The 14,873-nt window shown below is 51.4% G+C and overlaps 1 protein-coding gene across 1 annotated transcript; it reads right to left on the bottom strand.

Annotated features, from left to right (window-relative positions):
• Positions 1-7,378: 7,378 nt before the first annotated feature.
• On the bottom strand, positions 7,379-14,497 carry MS4A10 (membrane spanning 4-domains A10). The gene is made up of 6 exons (XM_052661677.1): positions 13,928-14,497; positions 13,360-13,479; positions 12,040-12,096; positions 10,038-10,166; positions 8,673-8,783; positions 7,379-7,501 (listed from the first exon to the last, which is right to left on the bottom strand). Exons 1-6 carry the CDS (start codon positions 14,495-14,497, stop codon positions 7,379-7,381), a joined length of 1,110 nt encoding a protein of 369 aa, XP_052517637.1.
• Positions 14,498-14,873: the final 376 nt, after the last annotated feature.

The raw sequence follows: 14,873 nt of genomic DNA, 5'->3' as shown, positions 1-14,873 counted from the left end.
ACTTTAGCTTACCTTACCATTGGTTAAGAGTCTGCCTTCCAATGCAGGGGCTGCAAGTTCAATCTCTAGTCTGGGAACTAAGATTCCACGTGCCTCAGGGAAAATAAGCCTGCTTGCCACAACTAAGGAACCCGTGTGTGCCAACAAAGACTCAGTGCAGACTGCCCAATAAAGAACAGAGGGAGTTGCGAGGTCTCTCCTGTCTCTTCTGAGGGCATTAATCCCATCATGAGGACACCACCCTCATGAGCTAAGGACCCCCAGAAACCGAAACCCCATCTCCAACACCATCACATGGGGGATTAGAGTTTCAAATGTGAATTTGGGTGGGGACACAAACATTCAGTCCCTGTGCATGTTAGTCGCTCAGTCGTGTCTGACTCTTTTTGACTCCATGGAGTGTAGCCCACCAGGCTTCCATTGTCCATGGAATTCTTCAGGCAAGAATACTGGAGTGGGTTGCCATGCCCTTCTCCAGGGGATCTTCCTGACTCAGGGATGGAACCCAGGTCTCCTGCATTGCAGGCATATTCTTTACCATTTGAGCTACCCAGGAAGCTTTTATCTGACCCTCGCTGACTTTGGGCACTAACCTCTTTGTAAAGGGGACTTTCTTCATGTGGAAGCTGGAATTCCCTCTCCCCTCCCTCTGGTGCTTTGCCCACACCATTTTCTTCTGTCAGGACACCATTCCCCGCTCTGAGGCTCAGCAAGTTCTCCAGCCCTCCTGCAGCATGGCCCTGGCTGCGCTGTCCCCTCTGTGTTTCCTCCACACCCTGCCCTGTGTGTCCTAATTTCACTATGTTGTCCTGTGTTTATTTCTCACTCCCCAGAGTCATTAAAGAAGGGCTTTTCCATCTCTGTTTCAAGGAGGTGAAGGAGCGGGACCTGGCAGTCAATCAAACAAAGCCTTGAGTCCCACTTCTGCCACCTAGGAGTTGCATTACACAACCTCTTGAGGCTGCAGTGATCTGTAAAATTGGGGCAACCCCAGACCTTTCCTTATAAGATCCTGGAGGACTAAGAGATGGTGCTAACAAATTGGTCAGTCTCCTCTGACATAAATAAGCTGACAAACAGAGGGAACACTGCAGAACGGTCATCAGTTAAGGGTCTGGCATCTGACTGAGGATGATTCCTGGTTCTACCACCCCCTTGCTGTGTGACTTCAGTAAATTAGGTAACCTCTCTGTGTTTGAGTTTCCTCAACCATAAACTCATTTTTTGTGAGGATTTCTTATGAAAGAACTAGGATGGTGGCTGGTGCAGTGAAAACACTCAATCAAGGTTAGTTGCTAGAGCAGAATAAAATTCCTTAATGTGTGGTTGTTTGCAGGTGATCCCTCTTTGCACCAGTCAAAGATAATCCTACGTCTACCCCCTCTGCAACTTCTTTGTGTCTGTGTGTCTGGGATAGCCTTAGAAGGTGTCAGTTTGGTGAGGCTACTGTTATAAGGCTGGAGTAACAGGCAAATTTGGCCTAAAAAGTGCACTGGTCATAGTAAACACCCTCTTCCAAGAACACAAGAGAAGACTCTACACATGGACATCACCATATAGTCAACAGCGAAATCAGACTGATTATATTCTTTGCAGCCAAAGATGGAGAAGCTCTATACAGTCAACAAAAACAAGACCAGGAGCTGACTGTGGCTCAGATCATGAACTCCTTATTACCAAATTCAGACTGAAATTGAAGAAAGTAGGGAAAACCGCTAGACTGTTCAGGTATGACCTAAATCAAATCCCTTATGATTATACAGTGGAAGTGAGAAATAGATTTAAGGGCCTAGATCTGATAGATAGAGTGCCTGATGAACTATGGAATGAGGTTTGTGACATTGTACAGGAGACAGGGATCAAGACCATCCCCATGGAAAAGAAATGCAAAAAGCAAAATGGCTGTCTGGGGAGGCCTTAAAAATAGCTGTGAAACGGAGAGGGGCAAAAAGCAAAGGAGAAAAGGAAAGATATAAGCATCTGAATGCAAAGTTCCAAAGAATAGCAAGAAGAAATAAGAAAGCCTTCTTCAGCGATCAGTGCAAAGAAATTGAGGAAAAGAACAGAATGGGAAAGACTAGAGATCTCTTCAAGAAAATTAGAGATACCAAGGGAACATTTCATGCAAAGATGGGCTCGATAAAGGGCAGAAATGGTATGGACCTAACAGAAGCAGAAGATATTAAGAAGAGGTGGCAAGAATACACGGAAGAACTGTACAAAAAAGATCTTCACGACACAGATAATCATGATGATGTGATGACTTACTTACAAAGCTAGTGGAGGTGATGGAATTCCAGTTGAGCTGTTTCAAATCCTGAAATATGATGCTGTGAATGTGCTGCACGCAATATGCCAGCAAACTTGGAAAACTCAGCAGTGGCCACAGGACTGGAAAAGGTCAGTTTTCATTCTAATCCCAAAGAAAGGCAACACCAAAGAATGCTCAAACTACTGCACAATTGCACTCATCTCACATGCTAGTAAAGTAATGCTCAAAATTCTCCAAGCCAGGCTTCAGCAATACGTGAACCGTGAACTCCCTGATGTTCAAGCTGGTTTTAGAAAAGGCAGAGGAACCAGAGATCAAATTGCCAACATCCGCTGGATCATCAAAAAAGCAAGAGAGTTCCAGAAAAACATCTATTTCTGCTTTATTGACTATGCCAAAGCCTTTGACTGTGTGGATCACAATAAACTGTGGAAAATTCTGAGAGAGATGGGAATACCAGACCACCTAGCCTGCCTGCTGAGAAATCTGTATGCAGGTCAGGAAGCAACAGTTAGAACTGGACATGGAACAACAGACTGGTTCCAAATAGGAAAAGGAGTTTGTCAAGGCTGTATATTGTCACCCTGCTTATTTAACTTATATGCAGAGTACGTCATGAGAAACGCTGGACTGGAAGAAACACAAGCTGGAATCAAGATTGCAGGGAGAAATATCAATAACCTCAGATATGCAGATGACACCACCCTTATGGCAGAAAGTGAAGAGGAGCTAAAAAGCCTCCTGATGAACGTGAAAGAGGAGAGTGAAAAAGTTGGCTTAAAGCTCAACATTCAGAAAACGAAGATCATGGCATCCGGTCCCATCACTTCATGGGAAATAGATGGGGAGACAGTGGAAACAGTGTCAGACTTTATTTTTTGGGCTCCAAAATCACCGCAGATGGTGACTGCAGCCATGAAATTAAAAGATGCTTACTCCTTGGCAGAAAGGTCATGACCAACCTAGATAGCATATTCAAAAGCAGAGACATTACTTTGCCGACTAAGGTCCGTCTAGTCAAGGCTATGGTTTTTCCTGTGGTCATGTATGGATGTGAGAGTTGGACTGTGAAGAAGGCTGAGCACTGAAGGATTGATACTTTTGAACTGTGGTGTTGGAGAAGAATCTTGAGAGTCCCTTGGACTGCAAGGAGATCCAACCAGTCCATTCTGAAGGAGATCAACCCTGGGATTTCTTTGGAGGGAATGATGCTGAAGCTGAAACTCCAATACTTTGGCCACCTCATGCGAAGAGTTGACTCATTGGAAAAGACTCTGATGCTGGGAGGGATTGGGGGCAGTAGGAGAAAGGTATGACCGAGGATGAGATGGCTGGATGGCATCACGGACTCGATGGACATGAGTCTGAGTGAACTCTGCGAGATGGTGATGAACAGGGAGGCTTGGCGTGCTGTGATTCATGGGGTAGCAAAGAGCGACTGAACTGAACTGAAGTGTTAAGAGGCTAGTGTTCAATCAAACACTAATCTGGATGTGGCTGTGAAGGTATTGTGTAGCTGTGATTGAATCCACAGTCAGCTATTAGGTAAGGGAGATTTTCCTGGATAACCTGGATGGGATCTGATCCATTCAGTTGAAAGGATTAAAGAGTGGAACTGAGGGTTCCCTGATGAAGAAGAAACTCCCCCATGCATGGCAGATCCAAGCCCAGAAGATCCAGCATGTCCTTCCTGACTGTCCGTCCAGCCCCACAACCCCAGGAGCCAATTCTCTGCAACAAATCTCAATGTGTATCTCCCACTGGCTCTGTTTTGCTTGGCACTGAGCAGGCAGTTTGCTACTGGACGAATTCAGGGCAGCAGGATGCTAGGAAGGGAGCGGGGAGGGAGTGATGGCAGCCCTCTGGAGGTGATGGGGAGGCGAAGGCGAGGGGTGAAGGCTGAGGCAGCACAAACCTATATCTGGGAATGCCCTTCCCCTTGTCAGCACTGGGCAGTCTTCAGTCCTCGATTAATACAACCTCCAGAGAAAAGGCTGAGCCGCACCCCGTCCTTATCTCTGCCTGTCCCGTGTTTCACATCAGGTCCCCATTACATTCTTCCTAAACCCTCTTGGCTTCCCTTCCAGCAGTTAGGTGTCTATTGGTGTGGATTGTTTGATTACTGCCTGTCTCCCCCACCAGAATCTAATCTCAAAGAGCTTGAGGACTGTGTAAGGGTTCGCTGGGGGTGGTCCTCTCCCCTCTCCAGAGGTGGAGCAGGTGAAGTGTAGTCTTTACCTGTGGAAGGAGGGAATGAATGAATGCGAGGCTGCCCTGCCTCCATCACCTGCCTTGAGGACAGGGATGCAAGGTGGGAGTGTGGAGGAGGAGGAGGGGCATGACTTTGTGGTTTCTCCAGTTCTCCAGGAGGGGTGGGGTTAGCATTTGCAGTTACCCTATAGACAGGAGACCATAGGTTTGGGGAAAAATTAGGGTGGGGATTGTCTGCAGTTAGTGATCGGCCTTGTTCCTGCTCTTAGGCTCCCAGAAAAGAGGGTGAGCGGGGCTGTGGAGCACCATGTGGTGAGCAGGGCTGGAATTTGCTCCCACATCTCCAGACAGCCATGCTGCCCGTCACACCTTTTCTCTCATCTTTTCATTGTTAGTTGCTCAGTCATGTCCAACTCTTTGCAACCCTGTGGACTATAGCCTGCCAGGCTCCTCTGTCCATGGAATTCTTCAGGCAAGAATACTGCAGAGGGTAGCCATTCTCTTCTCCAGGGGATCTTCCCGATCCAGGGATCGAACCCCCAGTCTCCCTCATTGTAGAAAGATTCTTTACTGTCTGAGCCACCAGGGCTTGTTTGGCATGCTTCTCAAAGGCCACATTTGTCTCAAATATTTGCATGGCTCTTGGCTGTCTGTGGTGCTTCCATGGAGTCCAGTGACTTATCAATACATTACTTTCTGTCCTAAAGTGAATTGCAACCTGCAAAAGCTGCAGGTCAGAAGAGGAGAAAAAAGGTAAGTCGGTGACTGAAACCAGAGGTGACAACCAGAAGCAGCAACAGGGGAGGTGACAAAACAGATAGCAGAATTTGAAGAACTTCAAACCCTAGGAATATTTGGTGCAAGGGCAAGTGATCTGAGTGCATCCATGTACACAGGAGTTTTATAAGACTGCACAGAGGGTCCTATTCCAGGCAACCGAAAACCTGGGCTACAACCACTTGGGAAATGGTCTGTCTAGGAGGAGAGGGCTCCCACGAGCTGCGAAGGCTGACTTTGCTGTGTAGCCAGGAATTGTAGCTGCCCACTCCTGCAGGTCTCATCTGACCAGTGAAAGTGCAGGTCCCTGGGAGCAGGGGCCATGCTAGAGCTGTGTTAGGGCAATGTCAGGAGGCAGCCCTTCAGTTTGGAGCCAGATTGTCTGTGTCCAAATCCCATCTCTGCCACTTGGTTTATTTTTTAAAAATTTAATTGAAGTATAGATGATTTGCAATGCAGTGCTAATTTCTGCTGTATAGCAAAGTGACTCGGTTATACACATATATATTCTTTTATATGCTTTTCCATTGTGGTTTTTCGCAGGATATTGAATACAGTCCCTATGCTATGGAGTATTGTTTATCCATCCTCTATGTAATAGTTTACGTCTCTAATCCCAAACTCCCACTCCATCCTTCCCCCACTCACCTCTCCTTGGAAACCACAGTCTGTTCTCTACGTCTTTGAGTCTGTTTCTGGTTCGTAGATAGGTTCATTTGTGATTCCACATATAAGCGATAGCATATGGTATTCGTCTTTCTCTTTTTGACTTACTTCACTTAATAGGATAATCTCTAATCCGTGTTGCTGCAAATGTATAGCTGGTTGCCTTTGGACAACCTGCTTAACTTCTCCGATCCTGCACGAAATGGGGATGGCAACAGAACCTACATCGTAGATTGATGGGAGGATTAGATGACATCATCAATGGCCCAGAGTCATAGCCCAGTAAGGATTCAAAGAGCGAGCTCTGCAAATCCATGTGGAGAGCGTCCCGGTGGAGGAAGGGCAAAGGGATGGCTCAGAGGCAGCGGTGTGCCAGAGATGTGTGGGAGACCACCAGGAAGCCAGGCGGCGGTATTAGTGGGCAAGAGGCAGAGGGAAGCAGGTAAGATCACAGAGGTGGGGCAGCAAGTTTCTGTTATTGTTGTTTTTCACCGTGTTTACATGATTTTTGTGGTTGGCTTCTTTTTATGGAAAGATACTGACTTCTTGTTTGTTGCAGATACAAAGTACCTGGCTAACTTTATTGTATGTGAGAAAAAAGGCAATTTCAGGAAACAAACAGAATACAGTACAATAGAGCAAACTCATGAAGACTGTTTCTGGATGACTGAAATTTGGGAAATGAGAAAGGTCGGTCTCTTCCCACCCCCTACGTCATTCACTCAGCCCAAGTAGGTGCAGAATTTTGAGGCTGAAACTTCACGACAACCTCGGATGTCACAGCTGGGATTCTGAACCTGTCTCTGATCTCAGAGCTTTCCAGCTGATCATCTCACCTGCCCACCACATTACTGTACAGATGGAGACACTGAAGCTGGGGTGGGGAGAGGGAGGGGCAGGAAGACACATTGACGGTTTGGTGGGAAGAGTTGGTCATTTTGTGTCTGACTTAATGCCTCTGCTGCTGCCCACCCCACCCCCACCCCCCCCGGAATCCAGGGATTCAGATGCCCAAGTTCTTGCAGAGACCTCTCGGTAGGATGAGTTGAGGGAAGACGGTGCCTCCTTGGGTTCTCAGGGACCTTCTCTGGCTCCACTCTCAGCCCCATGTGGACAGGCTCCTGGTGCACCCATCACTGACTGAGGGACGCAGACCAGTGAAGAGTGTGCCGGGGGGCTGCTGGCCCAGAGGGCCACTCTTGGGGCTGACCGGGTGGGTGGGCAGTTCCCGGCTGTGCTCTGGTCCAGCGGAAATGTTACAGCAGGTGGGGGCCTAGAGATTCCTTCTGGGCTGAGGGACTGGGCTGGGTCCTTGGCTTGGCTACCAGCATGGGGCAGACATTTCTAGCAATGACACTGTTTGCCCCTTCCTGGTAACTGCCCCTTGAAACCAGTTCATATTAGCCAGGCAGATGGGGTGAATTTGGACAGTGTGGCGATCCCAAGGCCTCTTCACCTCCTCTCCTGCTCATCCTGCAGGTCGCCTTGAGTGACGTCCTCGTAGGATGGTGGAGGCATCATTGACTGCTCCTTGAGCTCCAGTGGTGAGTCGGGGACAAGAGGCAGGTCATCCTCCTGCCAAAGAGAGAAGCCACTGTCCCTGATGCTCAAATATGAGGAGCATGTGGCGATCAGCAAAGCCCTTCCCTTTGGCTCACTTGTTGGAGCCTCAAGTTCCCATGAAGGTGGGGAAACTGACACAAACAAGGCCCCTTCTAGCTCTCTGATGCCTTAACAAGACTTCCTGCCAGATAGCCAGGCGGTGACTGAGACAACTTATTTGCTTGGTGTGAGTAAAACTCAAATGTAAAGTCATGTCAGTGCTATGTAAAAACTCAGAACATCATGACCTTAACATAAAAACAATTGCAGTGTTAACCTTGCAGAATTATGGGGAATTTAGACCATACATTTTCCCTTTTTTTTTTTTTTTTTTAGTGTTCTACAGTTAAGAGTATAGTGTGAACTTTTTTTTCCCTTCAAAGAAATGAGTCTAGGATATCACTTCTGGGATGGGGAGAGACTAGTCTTTTATTTCTAGATCTTTTTGGTCCCAGCCTGCCATTCTGCCAGCTTCACAAGTACTCGAGGGCTTGGATCTGGGTGAAACATGCCTCGGACTGAGTCCTGGATTTCCTTACAGGTGTTTGACCTTGGAAAGTGACGTGGCCTCTCTAAGTTTTGGTTTACCTATCTGTAGAATGGGGGGAAGGTCAGTTCCCACTTCAAAGGGCAGTTGACAAGATTATGTTAAACAAGCCGTGTTTCTCTCACATGCTTAGCAGAGAGGGTACTTGGTACCCCTGACGCGCTCAGTCCCTGTGATCCCCCCTGCGCTGGCTCCCACCACAGCCACAGCCCACAACATACTATGGTTCCACCAGCCTTCCCTGGCAGGTCTCCGAGCCATTGCCCCTGCTTTTCCCTCTACTACGGGTCCCTCTCCATCCCACCTGCAGGTCCAGATCCTGCCTGTCTCCACGGATCTCCCCCATAAGGTCTCCAAGGGCTTGAGAGCTGGGAGCACTGTGGCCTGTTGGTCTGAGCCTCCGTGGCCTTTCCTCCCCGGTGGCCCCACATTCTTCACCTTGAATTGGCGCCCTCTTCCATCCTGTGCCTTGTCTCCCCTACTAGAGTGTGGGCTGCCTCTGTGTGTGGTCCGGCTGACTGGGCAACACCCCCCTGCCTGATGCTCCCCTCTCTTTGCCCTCCATAGCCTCGTTCCCCATCTCCTGGAAGCCCTCACCTCTGCAGACAGGCGGGTATCCCTGTATGCCATGACGGCCATGAGCCCCGGCAGGAAGACCTCCACACAGGTGACACAGAGCAGGGCCAGCACTAGCCTCTGGATGTGGACCTGCAAGGGAGAGAGGGGAGGGAAAGGCAGGTGAGCCTCCACTGGGTATCTGCACCCATCACCTGGGCACGGGCAGCAGTCAGACCTGCCAGCAAGGACAGTGGGATTTCAGCTCCCAGGTGTGCCCAGCAGGCAGGGTGTGGCTCTGCTCTATGTGCAGTACCAGGCACCCATGGGTCCTTGGTGCATAGTGTTTGAAGACTGGGGTTTTCTCATGGGCCCCTGGTAGAATGGCAGGTGGTCTTCAGCATCATCTCATCCAATCCCACTTAGATGGGGATATCTAAGCTCAGGGAAAAGCAGCATCGCTTACAGCAGGGGAGGGGAAGAACTGGGTTGAGGATCACCATACAGCTGGGATATCTCTTGGGGCCATGAGCATCCGGTAGGGAACGTGTGCCTGTGTGTGTCTGTGCACACGTGTCCATGTGTGTGCTCAACCTGTGTGAGCATGGTGGAGGGCAATAAGGAATAGTGAACCACTGTGGTCAGAACACTTGGAAACTGACCTTGAGGCCAGCAGCCACCCACATGGAACAGCTGGCCCACCTTCTCCTTCAGGAGTGCGTGCGTACGTGCTAAGTTGCTTCAGTCGTGTCTGACTCTTTGCAACCCCGTGGACTGTAGCCCACCAGGCTCCTCTGTCCATGGGATTCTCCAGGCAAGAATACTGTGATGGGTCGTCATGCCCTTCGCCTGGTTCAGGGGAGGCTGTGGCTAAAAGAGCACTAAGCTTGAAGTCTAGACCCCGCTGAGTCCTCGCTGCACCCCTGCCTTGCTGTGTGGTCTTGATCTTCTAGTTTAGCTTCTCTGGACCTCAGTGTTCACCTCCATAAAATGGGGGTAACAAAGTGAACTCGGCCAGCTCTGCAAGGCTGCTGTGAGGTTCAGAGTTATTGGGGTCACTGGGGCTATGCTATTCAAAGAGCCTTGAACAAGGAATCAGCAGTCCTAGATTATGGTACTGAATTTGCTGCCAACTTGCTACTTGACCTCAGGCAGGCCCCTCTCCCTCTCTGGGCTTCAGTTTCCTTAATGATTAAAGTGGGAGCTGTGAGTCCAGGCTCTGTCCAGCACCTTGATGCTGACCAGCAAGAAGGCCAATATCATCTCTGTACCTTGGCGTGGGGGGATGGGCTGGCCACCCATACTGGGCTCCAGATGAGATTTTCTGAGAGCTAGAAACTTCCTCTGAGCCAAGCCCAAGGCAGGCCTTCCTGGGAGCCAGAGGACCCTTGGGGGCTGGACACTCACAGTATCACTGGGGTACGGTTTCCAGATGGGGAACTCAAATGGAGTCTCCAGAAAGAGGTCCTTGACAATGACAAAGAGGCCAGCCAGCACGCAGAGGAAGCTGATGGAGTTTGCTACCAGGCACACCTTCTATAAGCAAAGAAGAAATAACAATCATTGTCCAAAGGCTACAGACGGGGTCTAAGTTCTCTTCCCCGACCAGCCAGTAGCTCACCCTGGGACCTCAGGAAAACGCTGCCCATCTCTGGGCCAGAGGCTCCTCATGCCAACATGGCTTTCTGAGCCAGCCGACCACCCAAGGAGGCTCCCACCAGCCCTCATCTTCTATGATGGGGTCCCCAAGCCTGATGATCTGAGATAGAGCTGATGTAGTCATAGCAATAAAGTGTGCAATAAATGTAATGTTTCTGAATCATTGTGAAACCTCCCCACCCCGCCCCCAGTCTGTGGAAAAAAAGATTGGGTACCATTGTTCTCTTGGTTGGGATCACGAGAACCAAAGGACTGCCACTGGGTCCCTAGGTTTCCAGTCATCTTGGCATCAGATATGCCAACTGATGCTTGCAATGCGGGAGACCTGGGTTCTATCCCTGGGTTGAGAAGATCCCCTAGAAAAGGGAACAGCTACCCTCTCCAGTATTCTGGCCCGGAGAATTCCTTGGACTGTATAGTCCACGGGGTCGCCAAGAATTGGACATGACATGTCTAAGCGACTTTCACTTTCACTTTCTCAGGCATCCAAATGCCCCCATCCTCCACAGAGAAGGACACGACGAGCCCCGATAGTCCCTTATCCTCTCTCACTCAGGTCTGCCTCCTCCCCCACCTGCCATGGGCCCTGAAATGACTCTGTTCATCCTTATCTTGGGTTATTTGTGCATTATTCCATGAGCCTCTTGCCAAATGCAAACCCCTGTAACAGGGAAAGAGTATGAACATAAGGCTCCTCCAAGGCCTTGTGCTAGAATGGATTTCTCTGCAGTAGGTATTTCCATAGGCTTAGGTGTAGGAAATGGGGACGCTTTTGGTTCTGCAAGGGGCCCAGCCCAGGAGGAAGAGCCAGGGCTTTGCCAAGCATCTCCTGCCTCTGCTCTGAGTAAATGGCACTATACCCTTCTGATGTGATCCCTGAGAGGGAAGAGGGCAGCCACCGCCCAGCCCAGGCTGGGGGGCTATGAGTGTGGACCCAGCCAGGGCTTGGGAGTGGAGGGTGGGCTGAGGCCACGACACAGGATTGGTGGGATGGTCCTTCCATCCTCCATCCACCTCCGTCCACTCAGTCTTGTGAGGGTGCCCACTCTGCTTCCCGCGGCCACCGCAGGCTAAAAAGATGCTTAGACACCTGCTGCCCAAGCTTAGTGCATGGGAGAGGGAGATAGGAGGTCTAAGGAGCAGTGGGGACATAGAAGCCAGCCATGGCAGATCAGGAAAACTACCTGGAAGAGGAAACATGTAAGCTGAGCCTTGAAGAATGATCAGAAGGAAAGTCAAAGCCGGGAGAGAATGCCCAGTGGGGACAGGGTAAGGTACTCTGGCAGAAAATAGCACAGAACAGGCAAGAAACAGTTGCGTCTGGCTGGGCTTTAGAGGTGAGAGGTTGGTGGACTCCCAGCTGTGACTTGGCTTTCAGGACTCTCAGAACTGCTGACATGGGAGGTAAGCCGAGGGCACAGGGGAGCTGAGGGGTGATTGCCAGAATAGTCACCCAGGCTGCTGGGTGAACAGGCTGGATGACACCTCCAGGCCTGGCCTGATGGGATGGTGGCCAGAGCTGGGGTGGAGGAAAGGTAGCAGGTGGAGAGGACGCAGGGAGTCGGGGTGAGAGACAGACCTCCACGACAGGGGCTTTTCTGCTTGGACCCTCCGTGCCATCCAGAAGGCTTGTACCTGCTTCTGGCAAATCCTGGCAAACTGCCTCTGGAATCCCTACTACACACGATGCCCTAGGTGACATTAGCCCAGCCTTGGGATGGGAGAGAAGAGTCTTAACCCTCCAGCTTACCAGATAATTTTTCTGAAACGACTCCATTGTTATTGCCAAGATCCCGGAAATAAGAAACTGTGGAACAGATTTGAAACAGTCTTAAGGGAGAGGCTGGGGTTCCTTGAAACCCACAAATTCCCTTCCCACTATGATCTTAAAAAAAGACAACTTGTGGGGGCTGGTGGGATAGGGAACATCATTCCTCCAACAAAGGGAGCTCACCTGCCCCTACACGGTCCATCCCAGGCCCACTCCAGCCAGGCTACTCTTCTCTCCTGCTTCCCCAGTGTAGCAGCCCAGACCACCCCTCTGCAAGCAACTGAACTATGGCTTCCACTCCAAGCCTCGCTCCCTTCCTAGATCCTACAGTTTGGAGGATATTAGCTCTTGGTTCCAGGGTCTCTGGTATTTTTCTGCGATTATTCTTTCATATGTGTGCTGAGTGCCTACTATGCACCCATCCCTGGGAGCACAGGGATGGGTAGGCACGCATGTGGGGACAGTAGTTTCTCCACTGTGCGCAGAAAGCTCAAGTGGGAGCTGTGGGGTCAAAAGACTGAAGTGGCAGCAGGTGAGGGGCCAGGACACGTGTCAAGGAGGGTTTCTGGGAGCTGGTACTGGGTGTGGAAGCAGGACTCCACCGTGACCTGGGATGGAAGAGGATGCCCTGGGGAGCCTCCAGGGAAGGTGTGGGCAGTGGTCTCCTCTCTCCTCCCACCCTGGCCAACAGGCTTGTGCCCTGCAGATTGGCCCTGACAGAGACTCTGGGCACCAGGGATGTGTGGCCAGATCCAAAGGCCTCCGAGGAAGCCTGGGGAAGGTGCGGCTGCCCCAGCTCACATTCACCCTCCTCTGTGCTGGATGCGCTTGGTAATTAGAGGAGGGTACCAAGATCTTCCCTGGTGGCTCAGCAGTAAAGCATCTGCCTGCAATGAGGGAGACCTATGTTCAATCCCTGGGTCAGGAAGATCCCCTGGAGGAGGAAATGGCAACCTACTCCAGTATTCTTGCCTGGAGAACCTCATGGACAGAGGAGCCTGGCAGGCTACAGTCCATGGGGTAGCAAAGAGTCAGACACGACTGAAGCAACTTAGCGCACACGCACACTGAGAGCCTGGGGGCTGCTCTCTTGGGCTGCAGGCTCGCAGGAGCCCCTGGGAAGAAGCTGTTTCCAGGGTGACTGAGAGAGTGGACATGGAGCTAGGAGGCTGGGCAGGGGCCCAGGTGGCCTCACTGCTATTCACTCACTGCCCCACCCTGCACCCCCTCCCAAAAGCCAGGTTCTCTGGGCCTGCCTGTGCATCCCCAAAGCCGGCCCACATTTTGACATCTACTCACAGAGGCAGCCCCCCAGAACGGATACCAACACTTCTGGACCACCAGGTGAAGGTTCTGGACAGCAGCCACCAGGTAACCTCCAATGAACAGGTACACCAGAGCGATGACCACATGGACGGCCTGGGCAAGACAGGGGCAGGGGACAGAGAGCCGCTGTCAGGGAACCGGCCCTAATGGAGGTCACTGAGCTCCTGGACCAGCGAGCTGCACAGAGCTCACTTCCTGCCTTCTAAGGATCCTGGTGGGCCTGCAAGGAAGGACTGCTTCTTGGGAAGGCAGGTGGGAGTCACGTACCTGTCCCACCACCTGTGGCCATGGCAGTGTCTCTGGGGGCTGGGGGGGGGGGGGATGGGAAAGAGAGGGGAAGGGGAGGAAGCTTCTTCTACTGAGGCTTCTATGAGCCACACCGAGCCAGTGTCATGTGAATGTAGACTGCCTCTCCCATCCCTCCATGGATTTTTAAATCTTAGAATAAGTGTTCAGCACTGTCTCAATCCCCCTCCATCCTCAGGCCTCCCTGCATTACCACCCCCACCCCAGTACCGCACTGTAGGAAATGGACACTCACGCCCAGCTCCTTGAGAACCCGGCTACTCTTCCTGGGCTTCTCTTGGTGCCAGTTTTGAGGTGGGAGGGCAGGCTGGGTCACCTTCTCAGGTAGATCTGTCAGGCCAGGCGGGGTAGGGCTGAGGACCTTCTCTGATGGGCATCCTTCAGCTTCCGACCTGGGAGTAACTGAGGACGCTCCACCGGCTGCTGTCAGGTCAGGTGGAGTAGGGCTGAGGACCTTCTCTGATGGGCATCCTTCAGCTTCCGACCTGGGAGTAACTGCGGATGCTCCATCGGCTGCTGTCAGGTCAGGCGGGGTAGGGCTGAGGACCTCCTCTGATGGGCATCCTTCAGCTTCCGACCTGGGAGTAACTGAGGACACTCCACCGGCTGCTGTCAGGTCAGGTGGAGTAGGGCTGAGGACCTTCTCTGATGGGCATCCTTCAGCTTCCGACCTGGGAGTAACTGCGGATGCTCCATCGGCTGCAGTCAGGTCAGGCGGGGTAGGGCTGAGGACCTCCTCTGATGGGCATCCTTCAGCTTCCGACATGGGAGTAACTGTGGACGCTCCATTGGCTGCTGCTGCCATGACTCCAGCTGAGGACCTGGCTCCTGGCCAAAGAGAAAGGCTAGGTCAAAAACTGTCTCATTTCTTGGGCTCGTGCCTGGGTGCCTGTCCCGTCTGCCCTCTGGACCAGGACTTTCCAGAATAGCAGCTGGCCTGAACTTGCTTTGAGCTGGAATCCGCTGGGTCTGGGCATGGGGAGAAGCTGACTCACAGCCTCTGCCTCTTCTAGGGCAGAAAGACGAGAACCAGACACACTTCCCCATCATTGCAAGACAGATTGACCCCCACCGAAACTGGCTGATTGCAGTTTGGCCAAGAGCCCAGGGTGCAGGAGGCTTGGGCAAGTGGGGATATCTTTGTAACCAGCACCCCCTCCCCCCCGGCTCCCCGCCGCCAT

The sequence above is a fragment of the Budorcas taxicolor genome, chromosome 25 (assembly GCF_023091745.1).
Source record: "Budorcas taxicolor isolate Tak-1 chromosome 25, Takin1.1, whole genome shotgun sequence".
Taxonomy (NCBI): Eukaryota; Metazoa; Chordata; class Mammalia; order Artiodactyla; family Bovidae; genus Budorcas; species Budorcas taxicolor.
This window is presented reverse-complemented; position numbering and strand designations above follow the sequence as displayed.

Excerpts from the sequence above, each read along its gene's own strand:
- MS4A10 (XM_052661677.1), bottom strand. The coding sequence starts at position 14,497 with ATGGCAGCAGCAGCCAATGGAGCGTCCACAGTTACTCCCATGTCGGAA. Across the intron at positions 10,167-12,039 it reads CGTTTCAGAAAAATTATCTG|AAGGTGTGCCTGGTAGCAAA; the intron begins GTAAGCTGGAGG and ends CTTTGCTTATAG. Across the intron at positions 7,502-8,672 it reads ATACCCGCCTGTCTGCAGAG|GAGGATGACCTGCCTCTTGT; the intron begins GTGAGGGCTTCC and ends TCTCTTTGGCAG.